Raw genomic sequence first — 15450 nt, forward strand, 5'->3', positions numbered from 1 at the left:
AAAGTTACTCCACTTTTCAACACAAACAACATAAATTTCATTAATGTTATTATGTAGAAAAGAACAAAGAAAAGTGAGAAGGAACAGCAATTTGTTAAGCTGTCATACTTCAATTATGAAGATTTGCAACGTATTACATCGTCGCCTTTTAGAATTCTAAATTTGTAGCAGAATGAAATGCTCCGCTGAGTTTCCTTCATTCATCAATTAAATTGTGAAAAGACACCGTTTGAATCCAGTACTACCAGAAATGGATATCCTAATCACAAAATTCCAAAATCAGAGGCCAGAAACAATACTATTTTCCAACTCTCAACTAAAATAAGAGAATCAAGAAATACATTCAGAAAGTTGGGGGAAGATGTGAACATCAATAAATAAAAAAAACTATTACCCCAGTTTCAAGACTGATAACCATATATAAAACCGAGGCATTATTTCTCTATATACAGTGTATATTTCTGTATGTGACAGATACAAACACCTGCATTGCCATGAATGGGGCAAAGGAGGAAGTTCCCGAGAAATTTCTAACTTTATTATACCGTGGTCACTTAATTAAAATTATCCAAAAAAAGCTTGTTTACAATCCAAATTGGGCATTAAATTAGAAGTAGAACAATAATCTATCTAAAGTTACATCACCTTCCCTACACTTTAACATTTAACACCAACGTCTTGCATTGGTCCGCAGCATGAGATGAATCCCTCCAATTAGTTTCTGCCATGAATCATGAGCTTGAACCCCAAAATTTCTCTCTCAGGGCCCTTAATTGCATGTTATTGTCATTTACATACAAGAACAAATGAATACATATCTCTCTCTATTTACACTATATCAGTCAATAAATTTCAATGAGATCAGACTATATCTCCAAGATTGAAGCTGTTCTCTGATGTGGATGTGGAGATGGTGATTATACCATCACAGTCAGAAACACTATCTTGCAAGCTCATGAGTAAGTAAGAGTGAGAAGTACTGAAACCTGTGGTAGGCTTGGTTCTTGGAACAATAGGCACTTCAGCTTCCCCCACCAGCATCTGAACCACACCCCTCATAGTTGGTCTAGCCAATGGATCAGGGTGAGAACAAGCTAGCCCAACCAAGAGCACCCTTCTCATCTCACCCTCATCAAACTCTCCCTCAAGCCTTGCATCAGCCGCCATTTGCAACCTTCCTTCCCGGTGCAAACTCCATACCCATTCCACCAAATTGCAGCTAATTCCACCCTTACCACCTCCATTCCCATCTTTCTCTATCGGTCTTCTCCCACTGGCCACCTCAAGAACCACTGCACCATAGCTGAACACATCAGTTTTCTCTGTAGCCTTTCCTGTGAGGAGATACTCCGGTGCCAGGTACCCCATTGTTCCGGCAGCCACCGTGGCATCCGGCGACTTATCATGCTCCGTTTGCCTCGCCAAACCAAAATCTCCCAACCTTGCGTTGAACCCTTCATCCAACATTATATTACTAGTCTTGATGTCCCTGTGAATCACCTGATTCTCACACTCTTGATGCAAGTAGGCCAAGGCAGAGGCCACGCCCAACAGAATCTTACGCCGGTGAGACCAGGGAAGAGGTGTCCTTGCCTCGAACAAAGCCTTGTCCAAACTCCCGTTCGGCATCAAGTCATACACCAGCAGAATCTCCCCCTTTTCGTGGCACCACCCTTGAAGCCGAACCAGATTCCGATGCCTCAGGCTCCCAATGATAGACAACTCCGACAAAAACTCATTCTTCCCCTGACTGCTATGGCTGCACCTCTTCACCGCAACAGTGTCCCCGTTTTCAGGCAAAACCCCCTTATACACAGTCCCAAACGCGCCATGACCAATGATCCTATTCGCATTGAAACACTTTGTAGCAGACTTCAGCTCCTTGTAGGTAAACTGCTTCGGCATTTTAATGATCTCCGAACCAAGCGAATCGAACTTGTTAACACGCTTAACCTTCTTAGAGTAAAACCAAATCAATGCACCGGCAAAAATAGCCAAAACAAACGCCCCGGCAGTGACAACACCGGCAACCGCTCCTAAATTCTGCTTACACAACCCATTGTGGCAAGACGATCTGCTTTTGCTCTCTTTCTGTTCACTATTAGAAGGAGCCGGAGAAGGAGGTGCCGACTTCACCACATTCGCCGTCGGGTTCATCAGACTCACCGCCGGTGGAGGCGGTGGGGCCGCCCCTGCCGCAGCATCAAAGGATGAACCAAAACTCCACCACTCTATTCTGTGAATCTCTGTGCTACCCTGCGTGGAACCTGAGAACCCCACATACATAAAATCACTCAAATACTTATCCACGTCGAGGCTCGTCGACAAAACGGGATCTTTCGGTTTCAAATTGGAATACGAAACCCACACGCTCAACCCTCTGCTCGATCCATCGAACTCAATCCACGCGTTGATTAGGTCACCGCTCTTCAGATCGATCCCAACGCTCTCCAAATCACCAACCTCGCTCGAGACAACGCTGTTTAAGTCCACCCCAACGTGGTTCCCATTAATGTCCTTAAACTCTACGTCCATAAGCGTATCAAACTCGACGGCAATAAACCCGCCGCCGCCGCGGATGGCGGCGGCGGCGGCTGCGCTAAGTCCAAGAAATCCACCGGCATCGCCGATCGTTTCGTCGTCCGGCGCAAGGACGAAGGCGAGGCCGCCGCCGATGGAGGATGGGTTGAGGTTGGCGATGGAGAAGGAAAAGAAGGTGGTGAAGCTGGCCGGAGAGCGGTTACCCGGTAGGCGGAACCTGACCGGACGGGAGTAAAGAGCTCTGCCGGCGCTGGAGGTGGGAACGGCGAGGTCGCGCGTGAGGCTTACGGTGCCGTTGTTAAAGTGAGCGTCCCCCAGAAGCTTGAGGCTTCCCAATGTTAAGGTTCCAAAGTCGAACTCGGTGGCTGCTGCTACGAAATTGAAGAAGGCAAAAATAAAGAGCGTTGAAAGATGCGACATTGGCGAAGCAGAGATTGAATTGGCGAATTTGATTCTGTTTTGTTCCTTCGTTTGTTGTTTGTTTGGTTTGTTCCCCTAAGGAGAGTGAAAGTGAAAGAGAAAGAGAGAAAGAGAAGGTGAGAGTGAGAATTCACGGGTTCAGAGAATCCCAAGATAGTGTTCTTGGCCACGTCGACACCTGTCCACTCTCTCTCTCTCTCTCAACGGTTATTTCATTCATCTTTCTCACACACACTCACTCACTCACTCATCTCCATAATCTTCCAATAACTTTTCAATATAACTCAGATTACCTCATTAATCAACTTAATTATGTTTAATGATTGAGATAAATTTGATGTTTAAGAAAGAGATGAGACTTTGCGTATGAATGCGTTCAATTCAATTCAACTGCAGACAAATTCTTTGCTCTCTCTCTCTTTCTCTCTCTTGTGGTGGCTGCGCTCACGCTCACGCTCACGGACATGTGCATTCGCCGCTCAATCCACCCTTCTCCGCATTTATTATTATCGTTAATTAATTATTATAAATAAAATAGTACTTTCTATACTCTCCCTTCAATGTAAAGGTGAAAGGATAATAAATTACGACGTAAAATGTTTTCTACAATAAAAACATTACGATGTTTGGCTGTCTAAAAGTTGTGCATACAATCAAATTGTCGTTTCATCAATTATTTTAAATGTTATCTTACTGTACTCAACATCATAAAGAAAGACAAAGAAATGTTTTTACCCAAATACCATATATAGACTAAAAAATTGTGTAGATGAAAATATTGTGTCAAATATTTATACAAATAGTATGATTCTTTTTCTTAAATCAAATTTTGAAATTTGATTAGAAGAAAACTGATGAAAAGATAAGTCAGAATTCGAAGTTGGAAGAAACGAAATCTGAACTATGATTAGAAAAACAATGATTGAAAAACCAGAGAGAGTTAGTTGATTTAAATAGTTTGAATTTATTTTAGCAAATAAATAACTTTAAATACCAAAAAAGTTATTATACAAACACATTTTGTAATAAAAATGAACTGCATGCCGAAAGGGTAATTTCATTAGTTGAAAAAATAATAATTTTAGTGTGGCATATTTAGGCGCAGCCAAAGGGTTATAACAGGAGAAAAATAGGATAAGGGAGGAGGAGAAAAGGGTGTCTTTTAGATAGGAAAAAAGAACTAAAGAAAAAAATTATTAATAAAGATTATTAAAAGGGTTAAAAACTTTACCAAAACCAAAGAGGACAAAGTGCAAGCCATGGCTTTTATGAGTCAATACCATATAACCCAAAAAGTATTATAGTACCATAATTTAGGTTTTCACCTATCAATTAAGACTTGCCACTAGCTTGACATGCCATACAACATTATCCTTCTCGTGTTTTTTAATATTTTAGCACATTCGATAATGTTATCTTCAGCTTTATATTTACGTGTTAAATATATTTTTAGTTCCTTACTTTCTAGTAAAAATTAAAATGTGTTTTTTTTCAAAATTTTAGATCAATTTAGTCCCTCAACTTCATAAATATGTGTATTTAGTCATTTTAACCAGATTGTTTTAAGTCTATTTCACGCTTCAAATACTTTTCATGATAGTATTTAAGTTGTTTACATTATTTGACTTATTTTTACTTCAGTATTAGATGAGAAACACGTATAAAACATCAAATTAACTTAATAAAGTTATGTTACAAGAACTAAATTTACCCAATATTTAAAGATAAAAGACTAAATTGGTCAAAAATTTCAAAAATAGACTAATTCTAAATTTCACTAAAAATTAAAAGACCAAAAACATATTTAACCCTATGATTATATATAAAATTTTAACTGAAACTTTAGTATACGTGGGGATGAATGTTGCCCAGATTCTTGTTACCAAATACCGTGGGATTAGAAAGGAATAAAGGGAGAAAAAAAGGTTTCATCTTTTATGCTTTGAATTATAGAAGGAGGAAACTGGGAAAGGGTGAGGAAGTTGCTCACTTGTTCTTTCTTCTTTTTGTGTGTATGTGAATGTGTATAGCTTTTTCTCTCTTTAGTTATTCCCTTTCCTTGGAAATCAGAAAACGATGCCTTCATTTGAGTTTGAGAAGGATGTGTTATTTTACGGAACCAGAAAGTGAGGGGAAAGAATGAAAGAAGAGAGAAAAGAAAATGTGGGTGGAGTGCAGCTGGTTTGGTGGAATAGAATGGAAAAATGTTGCGTTGAGAATTGGTGAACACGCAACGTTGTTTCGAGCGATTTCATGATAACATGAGACAAAGGAGCCGTTAGAGGAAAAAGGTGAGTATGTATGATTATTTATTTATTATGGATAAGATGATGATGGTGTTATAATTTTTGTAGAATAAACTATGCGTATATGGAAGGAAGGTTTTGGTGGCTGTGGCATACTTTACCAAAGTTGTACTCAAACTATTATAATGCCTTTTTCTGAAAATTAGGTTACTTCTTCTGAAAGCTCAAAACCACACCATTCTCAAACTCAGATCTGTTTCTGATTTTCATTTCCACCAACCGCTTCAAATTTCTCACCAAGCAAAAGGTCTCTACACTCGCCTAGTGTTCCGTCCATTTTTGTTTAATATTAATAAGAATTTTTTTTTTATTATTATTAAATATTGGCAACATTCTCTTATCACATGTAATATCTTCTAAATGATTTTTTATTTTTTTATTTTTTTATTTTTTCATTCTCAATATTTTAAAATTATTTAAAAAATGATACATCATGTTCTGAGAAAAAATTGTCAAAATTTAGTAGTCAAAATATCATTGTCCAATTAATAAATAGATTTTAAATCTAAATTGATTTTATAAAATTGATTTGTTACGTAAAAATTTACTAATTTATATAGATTTGTTACATGAAAATCTACATCGCTTCAAATTTGTTTTATTTACAGATGATATAGATTTACGATCCATCTAATGCACATACCAAACGGAGAATTAGGTATTTATAAATTATTAGTCCGTCAAGCAATATTATTATTGTTAATCACTACATATTCTTCGTGTAAATATTAATTAATATCGATTTAAATACTTTGAAATAGAATTGGTTGTTACGAAGATTGTGGAGTTGAAATTTGTAAATATTAATGTAAAGGGTTTATTTTCTCTACAAAATAATATACACATGAAAAAGAAATAATAAAACAAAGTTAGATAAAATTAAAATTATTTTTAAAAAGTTATAAGAAAAAGTACGGTTTAAAAATATTTCAAATGGCTTATTACTTATTTAATTGACGAAATATATTTTTTCATATTGATAAAGATGTAATATATTATTTGAATGAAGTCCTACGAAGAAACAAAATTAAACTAATAATTTAAAGAGTTAAATATTTTTTTGTCCCTAAATTATAACAAAAAATTAGATTTTACCATTATCTCTAATATTAATACAATTTAATTCTCAAACTTTAAAAATGACTGGATGTAAATGTAATCTTATCACTAAATAATCTTAAAATTTGCTAACATGATAAACATTTTTGCTAAGTGTGTATCCACGTGTTGACACGTGTGTGTTTACGTCATCACATGACAACGTCGTTTGTCGCATCAACAAAATTTTAATCTTGTTTGGTTACCGACACAACACTACATTCATTGAATAATAAAATTTGGAGATAAAAATATTAAAAAAGATTGAAATAATGACTATATATTCAAGAAATATATATATATATATATATATATATATATATATATATATATATATATATATATATATATATATATATATATATATATATATATATATATATATATATATATATATATATATATATATAACCAACCGTTTATTGCTTATAAGAACATACAATAGAAAAACAAATGGAAGTATTTAAAAAATTTATTTTATCTTCTTGTAATTTTGTATGTTTCTTAATTTATTTTATATTTTTTATATATGTATACAATTTAAATGTTTTTTATTATATTATAAGTACAAAATATCACTACATTTTCATGAACTATTTCTATAAAACAATGTCTACAAATAGAAAATTTAACAATACTTATATTTTGATAGAGAATAAAAAAAGAAAGAAAGAAAAAAAAATATTTTGAATAAAAATTAAATTATGTTAATTTGTTTATCATAATTTAATTTCATTTAATTTTACTATTTGTATTTCAAAACTTTTAATATACAAAAAATATGGAACTAGGTGGTTAAGTCATATGTAATCTTGGTGGTGTGGTGTGGAAACAAAATAATAGCTACATTATTTTGATATCTTTTATGATATGTATCCGTTTTTGAAACAAGAAACAAATAAGTTTAATTACATTTGAACAAAGAATAATATTAATATAAATATTTATTTGACAATTAATTAACAAAAACATATATACTAATAACTTATTTTACGTTAGAAACATATTCATTAATATATACACATTATTTTATTCTATTGTATTGAATTAAAATTTAATTTTGTTAATAATTTTTATTATTTTTCTTATTAATTTATATTATACTTATATTTTATTTTAATTTTAACTATTATTTAAGATATTTAAACTTAAATTAAGTTTATTGAAGAAGATTTTGATAATTATAATGAAAAGAATAAAAAATGTTATTTGTTATATATATATATATATATATATATATATATATATATATATATATTAAAAAAAATTATAGTTTTTAAAAAAGTTAAATAAGTATTTAGTTCTTTTAACTTTTATAAAAAAAAAGATTTTTTTCTTTTATCTTAAACTTTGAATCATTCTTCTTCCTAAATTACATTTATTCATATTCATTTTTTAACATATCAAACTGAAAACGAAATTTAATTTCATATCATAATTTATAGAAAGAAAAATATTTAACTTAAAAAAAGTAAATTACACTAAATAAAATGAAGTTAGAAAATTTCCAACTGATATTTTTCTCTTTAAAACCTTATAAATTTCTAATTAAAAGATTAATTTCAATTATACCGATATAAAAACACCTATGGAATGGGTAGTGATACTCACATGTGAACCATGATATCTGTCATTGTCCAATTAATTTGCTAGTGAAGAAAAAACACATATATATTAATAATGGGTGGTACCCACCATTAACTACTCTAAAGAATTTTATCATGGATATCCGTACATACCGGTATGCAATTTTTATCTTGTGCAATAACTGATTATTTAAATATACCTGAAAGTTAAAACTATAAAAATGCATTGTAAGACTACTGAATTATGCATGATTAATGTGGTCAAAGTCCTTGGTTTAGCTCATATGTATTGATTCAATTTAATTAACAATTTCAATTTTAGACGTTTATGTACAATTACTTAAAAAAAAATGAATACTGATAAAATGTTATTATCACTGTCATATTAGGAAAAATAAAATAAAGGTGATTAAGAGATGGAAGTTGTACTATAAAATACAGATAGTGAGGATCTGTACGTGGAAATGGGACAACCGCCACATGCATTAGTAACGCATCTTTATTTTATTTGCATGGACCAAGTTATCCCAACCGATAATCTTGTCTGTCTCCTCCTCATTCCCTTTATGTCCATTTTCTCTTATTGGTTAATTAGAAAGTAAATGTTTTTATTTGATAAGTTTTATTTCTATAAATAATTGTTATTAATTTTAGGTCATGCATATATATGACACATAATTAAATATATTAGAGTCATTATTTATTAAACCAAAAATAAAGTGATCTAACTAAATTAAAGATTTAGTTAAAAATATATGTCATGAAAATAAATATTATGTAGAGACCATAAAATAATTTTTAATTTGATGAGGGGCTAAATTAGAAATACTGAAACTTAAGTAATTAACTGTTTATAAATGGTCATGGTCCCCTTCTAAGAGAACAATGAGTCATAATGTACTTCTCAAGTTCATGTTCCTTTCTCTCTATCTCCATCAAAAAATAAAATCAAAGGAAATAAAGGTGCTCTACACGAGGAAGATCACTGGATCAGTAGTGCTCTAAAGAAGGGAACATCATCGTTATGACTAATTCAGGTATGCTTCCGTTTACTAATTACAACATGTTTATGAGTATGGGGTAGTGTTTATGATTGATCGTTAGTATCAATATTAAGATCATTTTATCCTAACATATTTAAGTTTAATCCAACACAACCCTTTTATATAAAATAAATTAAATTTTAAATTTAGATTAGATATGTTTATAATTTTTCATTGATCGTAAAATTAAAATTGATGTCTGTCCGAAAATTTGAAATATTTTGAATTAATGTGAGTATAATATAGTCTTTTTAATGTAATTATGTTAATTTTTTTTATATGTCAAATATATTTCGTACTAGCATTTGAGTTGTTTATATCATTTAAAATAATTAACATAATTGGGTTAAAATAACTATATCCATTCATATTTAAATTTTAGAAATTAAAATATATTAAAATTTCAGACAAGGAAGAATTCTAATTTCGCATCAAAGTTGAAGGACTAAAAACATATTTAACCCTAAATTTAATTTAAGTTATTAAGAGTTTATTTTAGACTAGATTTTGGTTTATCATATTATTTATTATCATATCCAATATACAATGTCCTTTTAACATGAGTAGAGTTTTAGAAAATTTCACATTTATTAAAAGATGTGTCGAAGATTTTACATCAAATAAAAAATATATGTCGATTAAAAATAACTGTCAATTAAAATTAAGACTAGTTTAAAGATTATGAAAGAAAATAATTCTCACCTTATAAACTAGTTTAACAAAATTAAATTAGACATACATTTTAGCACCTAAATAAAAAATTACCGGTCTTTCAAGAAAACATTATAAATAGATATAACATTAATTAGACATGAGTCCAATACACACAAACTGAATTAACATTATCTCTAACTTAAAATTTTTAAACAATGAATTTATAGTTCTTCATTATCAAATTAATAAAATTGTTATGCAAGAATTAACTTCACTTCTAATTGATTTATGCAATGATTTGTAAATTGAAGTTTTTGTTAGGAATCCAAGTGTGAGTCTAAGTCCCACATTAGTTCGAAATGAGAAAGTAGATCACTATATAAGAATAAAGATCCATAAACTCATTGCCTTAAGGTATTGGGTTGAGAGTGGTGTCAGTGTCTTATGTGGTTAGGCTCAGATCTCATTGGTGTTGTATCTCCCTAGTGAAATCCCCTAGTTAAATCTAACAAGTGGTATCAGATACGTGAACAAATATCTCCTTAATTTTGTTAAAATTATTATTATTGAAAAAAAATTACCCATTTAAATCTTATATTTATCTTCTAATTTTATTCTCCTTAATTATTTACTTTTGCTTTAAAAATGTATATGATTGAAATTCAAATAGTTTATAATTATCTCCGCTTACGATCTTAGATCACAACTGGGTGACAACCTCGTTGAAGCATCATTTAAATATGAGCTAGTCGTGGTCGTCAGTTTTCTCACGGTTGTTTATTTGTCTCAAACATTTTGAATGCTTCATTTTCGCATTCATAATGTAAGTAGGACAGCTTTCTCTTTCCCAACATGCTTTTTTCTTTAAAAAAATTCAACATCCGGTCTCTGTCAGGATTCAAATGTCAAGATGTATAGCACTTCTTATTTCTCTACTATAATACACAACTATTCATCTTCAATTTCTTTTTTTTTTTCTCTTTTCATGCATCACAAATAGTTATTTTGATTTCAGCATGACAACATCTCATGCTCCTGTACTCTCTCTTCTTATTATACCTATGGTTTCATTGATGTCTCAATGTATTTTGGTAATTTTCTAGTGTTAGATAGTCAGTTTTTCTAATTGAGATAAAGATGAAAAAGAGGGAGATAATTCTTTTATTTGGTTATTTCTATTTTAAATTTGACTATTATTTGTTGAAGGATTAAATATGTTTGTACTTTTTAAATTTGGAAACAAAATTAAAATTCTCTTATATTCCAAATTTTAATATATTTTTGTCTCAAACTTTGAAAATGTATAAACCTTATTCTTTTAACTTAACAAAGTTTTTTTTCTTACGTATATAACGACATTCCAAATTGACATCTAGATGAGAATATGTCAAATGGTGTCACTAACACAAAAATGACTTATTATGTTTATCCATTTAGGCCTTATCAACAAAGGTCAGGTGTGAAAAATGTGTGATGACATTTTTCTAAATAATTTGTTAATTTTTACCTCTGACTCCTTCTCGTTAGACGTAAATTTTTATTTTTATATCTGACTTCAAAGGATCATACGTAAATTTACGTTTAACAACAAGGGGTCTAATGTAAAAACTCATCAAGAAAATTCTCTAGACAATTTCTTTTCACTTTCTCCTTAATAGAGCACGCACAAAACCTTCTACAAACGACAATGAGAGCTGCGACCTTCGTAAGGCCTCCATTGTTGCACAAAGCTTATGTTTTCTTTCTCTGTGATGTTTGTCACATTGAAAAACATTATTTCCACGGATTATTTTCAACATTAAGGTTGATTTTCTTCGTCTTCTTTCTTAAACTTGGCCTTTACGAGATAATGTATGAATGTGAAGAATTTTATATTTTGTTCCCTTTGGATTTTGGTCTGTGCGTGAAGATGAACCTTCACCTTTGGTTTGTGCGTGAATTTGTTAGCATGTATATAGGTTCACTTTTTCTATGAGTTTTAGACATTTTTTTTAATTAATTTTAGGGTTTAATTGGGTTGTGCATGATAATGAAACATGATTTTAAAGTTTAATTAATTTTAATTTTATTTGTTATTTAATACTTTAGATTATATTTTTTAGATTTTTTATTTTATTTTATTTTATATTTTTTAGACTTTAGATAATTTATATTTATTAGATATATTTTAGATTTTTTTAGGCTTTAGATAAATTAGATAATTTTATATTTTATGTTTTTTAGACTTCAGATAATTTTAGATTTATTAGATATTTTAGATTTTTAAGCTTTAGATAATATTATATAATTTTATATTTTATATTATTATATATTTATTTGATTTTGTTCCATTAATAAGAAATTCAACTTCGACATGAAGAACTCTCTATAAGGATAATCTTACAAACTTCATAACATCTAATATATAACAATTATGACATCTTTGAATTTAACCAGAGTTGTGGCATAATTAAATCAATTACTGCATAGGAGATAAAAAATGTTCAATTTATAACACCAAAGGTTAGGAATTATATCTTAAATTAATTGTTTTGCATAGAAGTTATTTAAGATATTAATTTTTCCTTTTGTTATTTGTAATGTAATAGGAATAATGGTTCTTTTGAATGCAGGTATTATGTCATATGCATTGGATGACAACTATCATTAGAGCAAGAATCATTAGAGATTGGACGAAGGTATGTAAACACTTATAACTTATTCATGAATTGTATGGTTTGAAGAACTTTACACACGCTAACATTATATCATTGTTTTAAGACTTCGATGATGTCTCTCCATAATCAAATAACGACATGTTGGAAGTAAGAAGAGACCGAACATCTTGTCTCTTCAAGCATTTACAAGAAGATTAGGTTTATGATTTAATAGTTTTTTCCTTTCATTTAGTAGTTATTCATTACATATGTACTTTGATTGTTAAATGTACTATAAATGTTGTTTGAGAAATATATATATATATATATATATATATATATATATATATATATATATATATATATATATATTTTGTTCTAGATTGTTTATGACTTTTACGTTTTGGTTTCATGCTAAAATCACGAAATTAAAAAAGAAACTACAACATTTATGTTTGTTAATGTACTAACATACATAAATTTATGTATGAGAATTTTGTGTCAGACATAAATTTATGTCTGAGAATTTTGTGTCAGACATAAATTTATGTCTATTATGTTGTTATGAAACGTAAATTTACATAAGTTAAAACAACAACATACGTAACTTTACGTCTCTCAAAATTACGTTGACTCTGTACATAAGTAAAAAATTGAAATGCAGGACGTAAAAAGTCTTTTTAATGTTAGTGTGTAAACGTCTCAAACGCCAGCCCGAAACGTTGGTTGACACTTAAAAAAATTAACTCGATTAGGTTAAAAATACTATATCTATTCATTTTTATAATTTGTAGACAAAAGTGTATCAAATTTTAAGAGAAAGATAAATTTCAATTTCACTTTAAAATTTTAAAATTAAAAACATATTTAACCTTTAAATATAATTTTTAAATTACTATTAATTTCAATGATATGAAAATTAATAAATAAATAAAAAATAATATATTGTTAATCTTTTCCCATTCTACTAGTACTATAAATCTTGAAAAACTAGATCTTTTTTAAGAATTCTTAAACCAGCATGGACAAAATTCACGAACCCTCTCTCTCTTCATGAAAATCAAACCAAAGACATGTATCCATAACTGAACCTCAAGTCAACCCGAATAATGCATTTTATATGTATTTGATCACAGTCATTGAATCATGAATCACAGAACATTTTATAACTTAGTTTTGTTATGGCTGAAGGGAATTTTGCATTTATGAAAGCACGTGATTCGATGAATACAATATAAGCATGTGAGAAATGTCTGTTATTTTTTCATGTTATCCTAACAAAACGTGTGGTGAATGGAAAGTACTTATGTTTGTGGCATGGTATGAGTTTGCACTAACGTGGATGAATATTCAGAAGGGTCCCATAGTTAGCTGGAACTAGGGAAACTGCTCATTCTTATAATCATTTATGTATCAATAATTCAATTGCCCACACAATTCTCTCTAAAATTTTACTTCCCACATCCACATTTCTCAACTCAACAATTAATACAATTAATACATTTCATAAAAAAAAATACTAACAATAAATATTAATAAATTTGAGTAACTTACCTAGATGCATATTTAACTTCTTAACTTCTTGTACACATTAAAGCCTCTATAATAATATGAAGTGGACTACTGTGAGAAGTTGTTATTTGAATAGTTGAAACATCCCTTGCAATTACTTGAAGGGTTGGAAACTTTAACCCATTTGTTTTCCACCATCATAAGATATCAAATTCTTGTATAATTGACAAATTATCTTCTTCCAAGTAATAATTCAACTCTATTTTCATAACTGTAGTTCTAGATTTTTTCTTTTTTGCCATAAACTCTAAAAATTCATTGGCCTCATGATTAACAAAAAGAAGAGCTACAAATTAAGAGTCAAACATTCTTATGAATATATATATATATATATATATATATATATATATATATTTGTATTTGTATGTATTATAAGGAGTAAAGATAATCAAATGTGTGACCTACAAATTATTTGATAAATAAAATTGAAGAACACCTATTTGAACATAATCACGTACAAAAGAAAAAATTGTGTAATAAGAAGACGAAAACTTACCTTAAAGATTAAATCTTGAAAAACAAGTCATACAATTGAGAGAGTAAAAAAAAGTGTATAACCAAATATTAAGAGAGTAAGAAATAGATTATGTTTAATAATATATATATATATATATATATATATATATATATTAGATTATCTAATAAATTATAGATATTTTAGTAATTTAAACATGGTCGGTTATTTGGGTGGAGATATGCATATTTCCATTCTCATCTTCATTCGTAGTTGAAAACTTTGGATATTATCCATATCCATATCCATACTCAATCAATGCGAGATTTTCTCATCAAAACTGAGACGGTTTTGGGTGATATATACAGATTTATTTGTCAATCTCTACGAGTATTATGCAACTGTCTTCTATTAATTGATCACATTTGTTGCCTTGCAATGTGACAAAATTTCCATTCACATAGAACTTCAATGTGAGAGTACCGAAGTCTCCTATATGGGTCCCAAGGTAGCTAGCCACGAAAAGATGATCTCTTACTCCTAAACATATTTCAAAATATAATGAATCAGAATTACGTAAAAAAAGAAGAAGAGTATAATGATAATTTTTAAATTTTTATTATTTTATTATCCTTAAATTCCATAATTAAAGAATATAACATCTAATTAATTCATTTCTTGTATCAAGTTCATCTTAATTATAGATTTTAATTAAAGCATTTAGTGTAGTTGCATAATTATTAATTTAAAATTTTGATAAGAGATTAGAAAATGTTTAAGATAACAAAACTTGTATTCTTTTAACATTAATTAAATTTTAATAATTTTATTAGAAAAATAGTAGTTCTTATTTGATTACGCTGAATTGCTTTGCTCTATATCAATTAGAGTTTATGGTGTACAAAAAGTTATAGTTATAAGGACATATGTTAAAAGAATTCAATTACAAAAGGACAAAAACAGTTATAAGAAATGGAAATGTGGGATTTGTCAAATCCATTTCCCTTTGGCAATTAAAATGCAAATTATAAGTAGAAATGAATTTGGTCCAAACACATGCATAAGATACAAAAGTTGGGAGGAGGATCCAATTTTCACGGGTAACCCAATGCAATACATTACGATTAAAAAAACAAAATT

At 29.6% G+C, this 15450-nt stretch overlaps 1 protein-coding gene across 1 annotated transcript; it reads right to left on the minus strand.

Annotated features, from left to right (window-relative positions):
* Nucleotides 1-516: 516 nt before the first annotated feature.
* LOC114193567 (Concanavalin A-like lectin protein kinase family protein) lies at nt 517-3386 on the minus strand. Its single transcript, XM_028083420.2, has one exon. It carries the CDS (start codon nt 2959-2961, stop codon nt 862-864), a length of 2100 nt encoding a protein of 699 aa, XP_027939221.1. The 5' UTR covers nt 2962-3386; the 3' UTR covers nt 517-861.
* Between the last annotated feature and the right edge of the window lie 12064 nt (nt 3387-15450).

Source organism: Vigna unguiculata, chromosome 8 (genome assembly GCF_037176805.1).
Source record: "Vigna unguiculata cultivar grain cowpea cultivar isolate G323 ecotype 2 chromosome 8, ASM3717680v1, whole genome shotgun sequence".
Lineage (NCBI taxonomy): Eukaryota > Viridiplantae > Streptophyta > Magnoliopsida > Fabales > Fabaceae > Vigna > Vigna unguiculata.

Bases quoted from the DNA above. Each gene is read 5' to 3' on its own strand.
- LOC114193567 (XM_028083420.2), bottom strand. From the start codon at position 2,961: ATGTCGCATCTTTCAACGCTCTTTATTTTTGCCTTCTTCAATTTCGTA.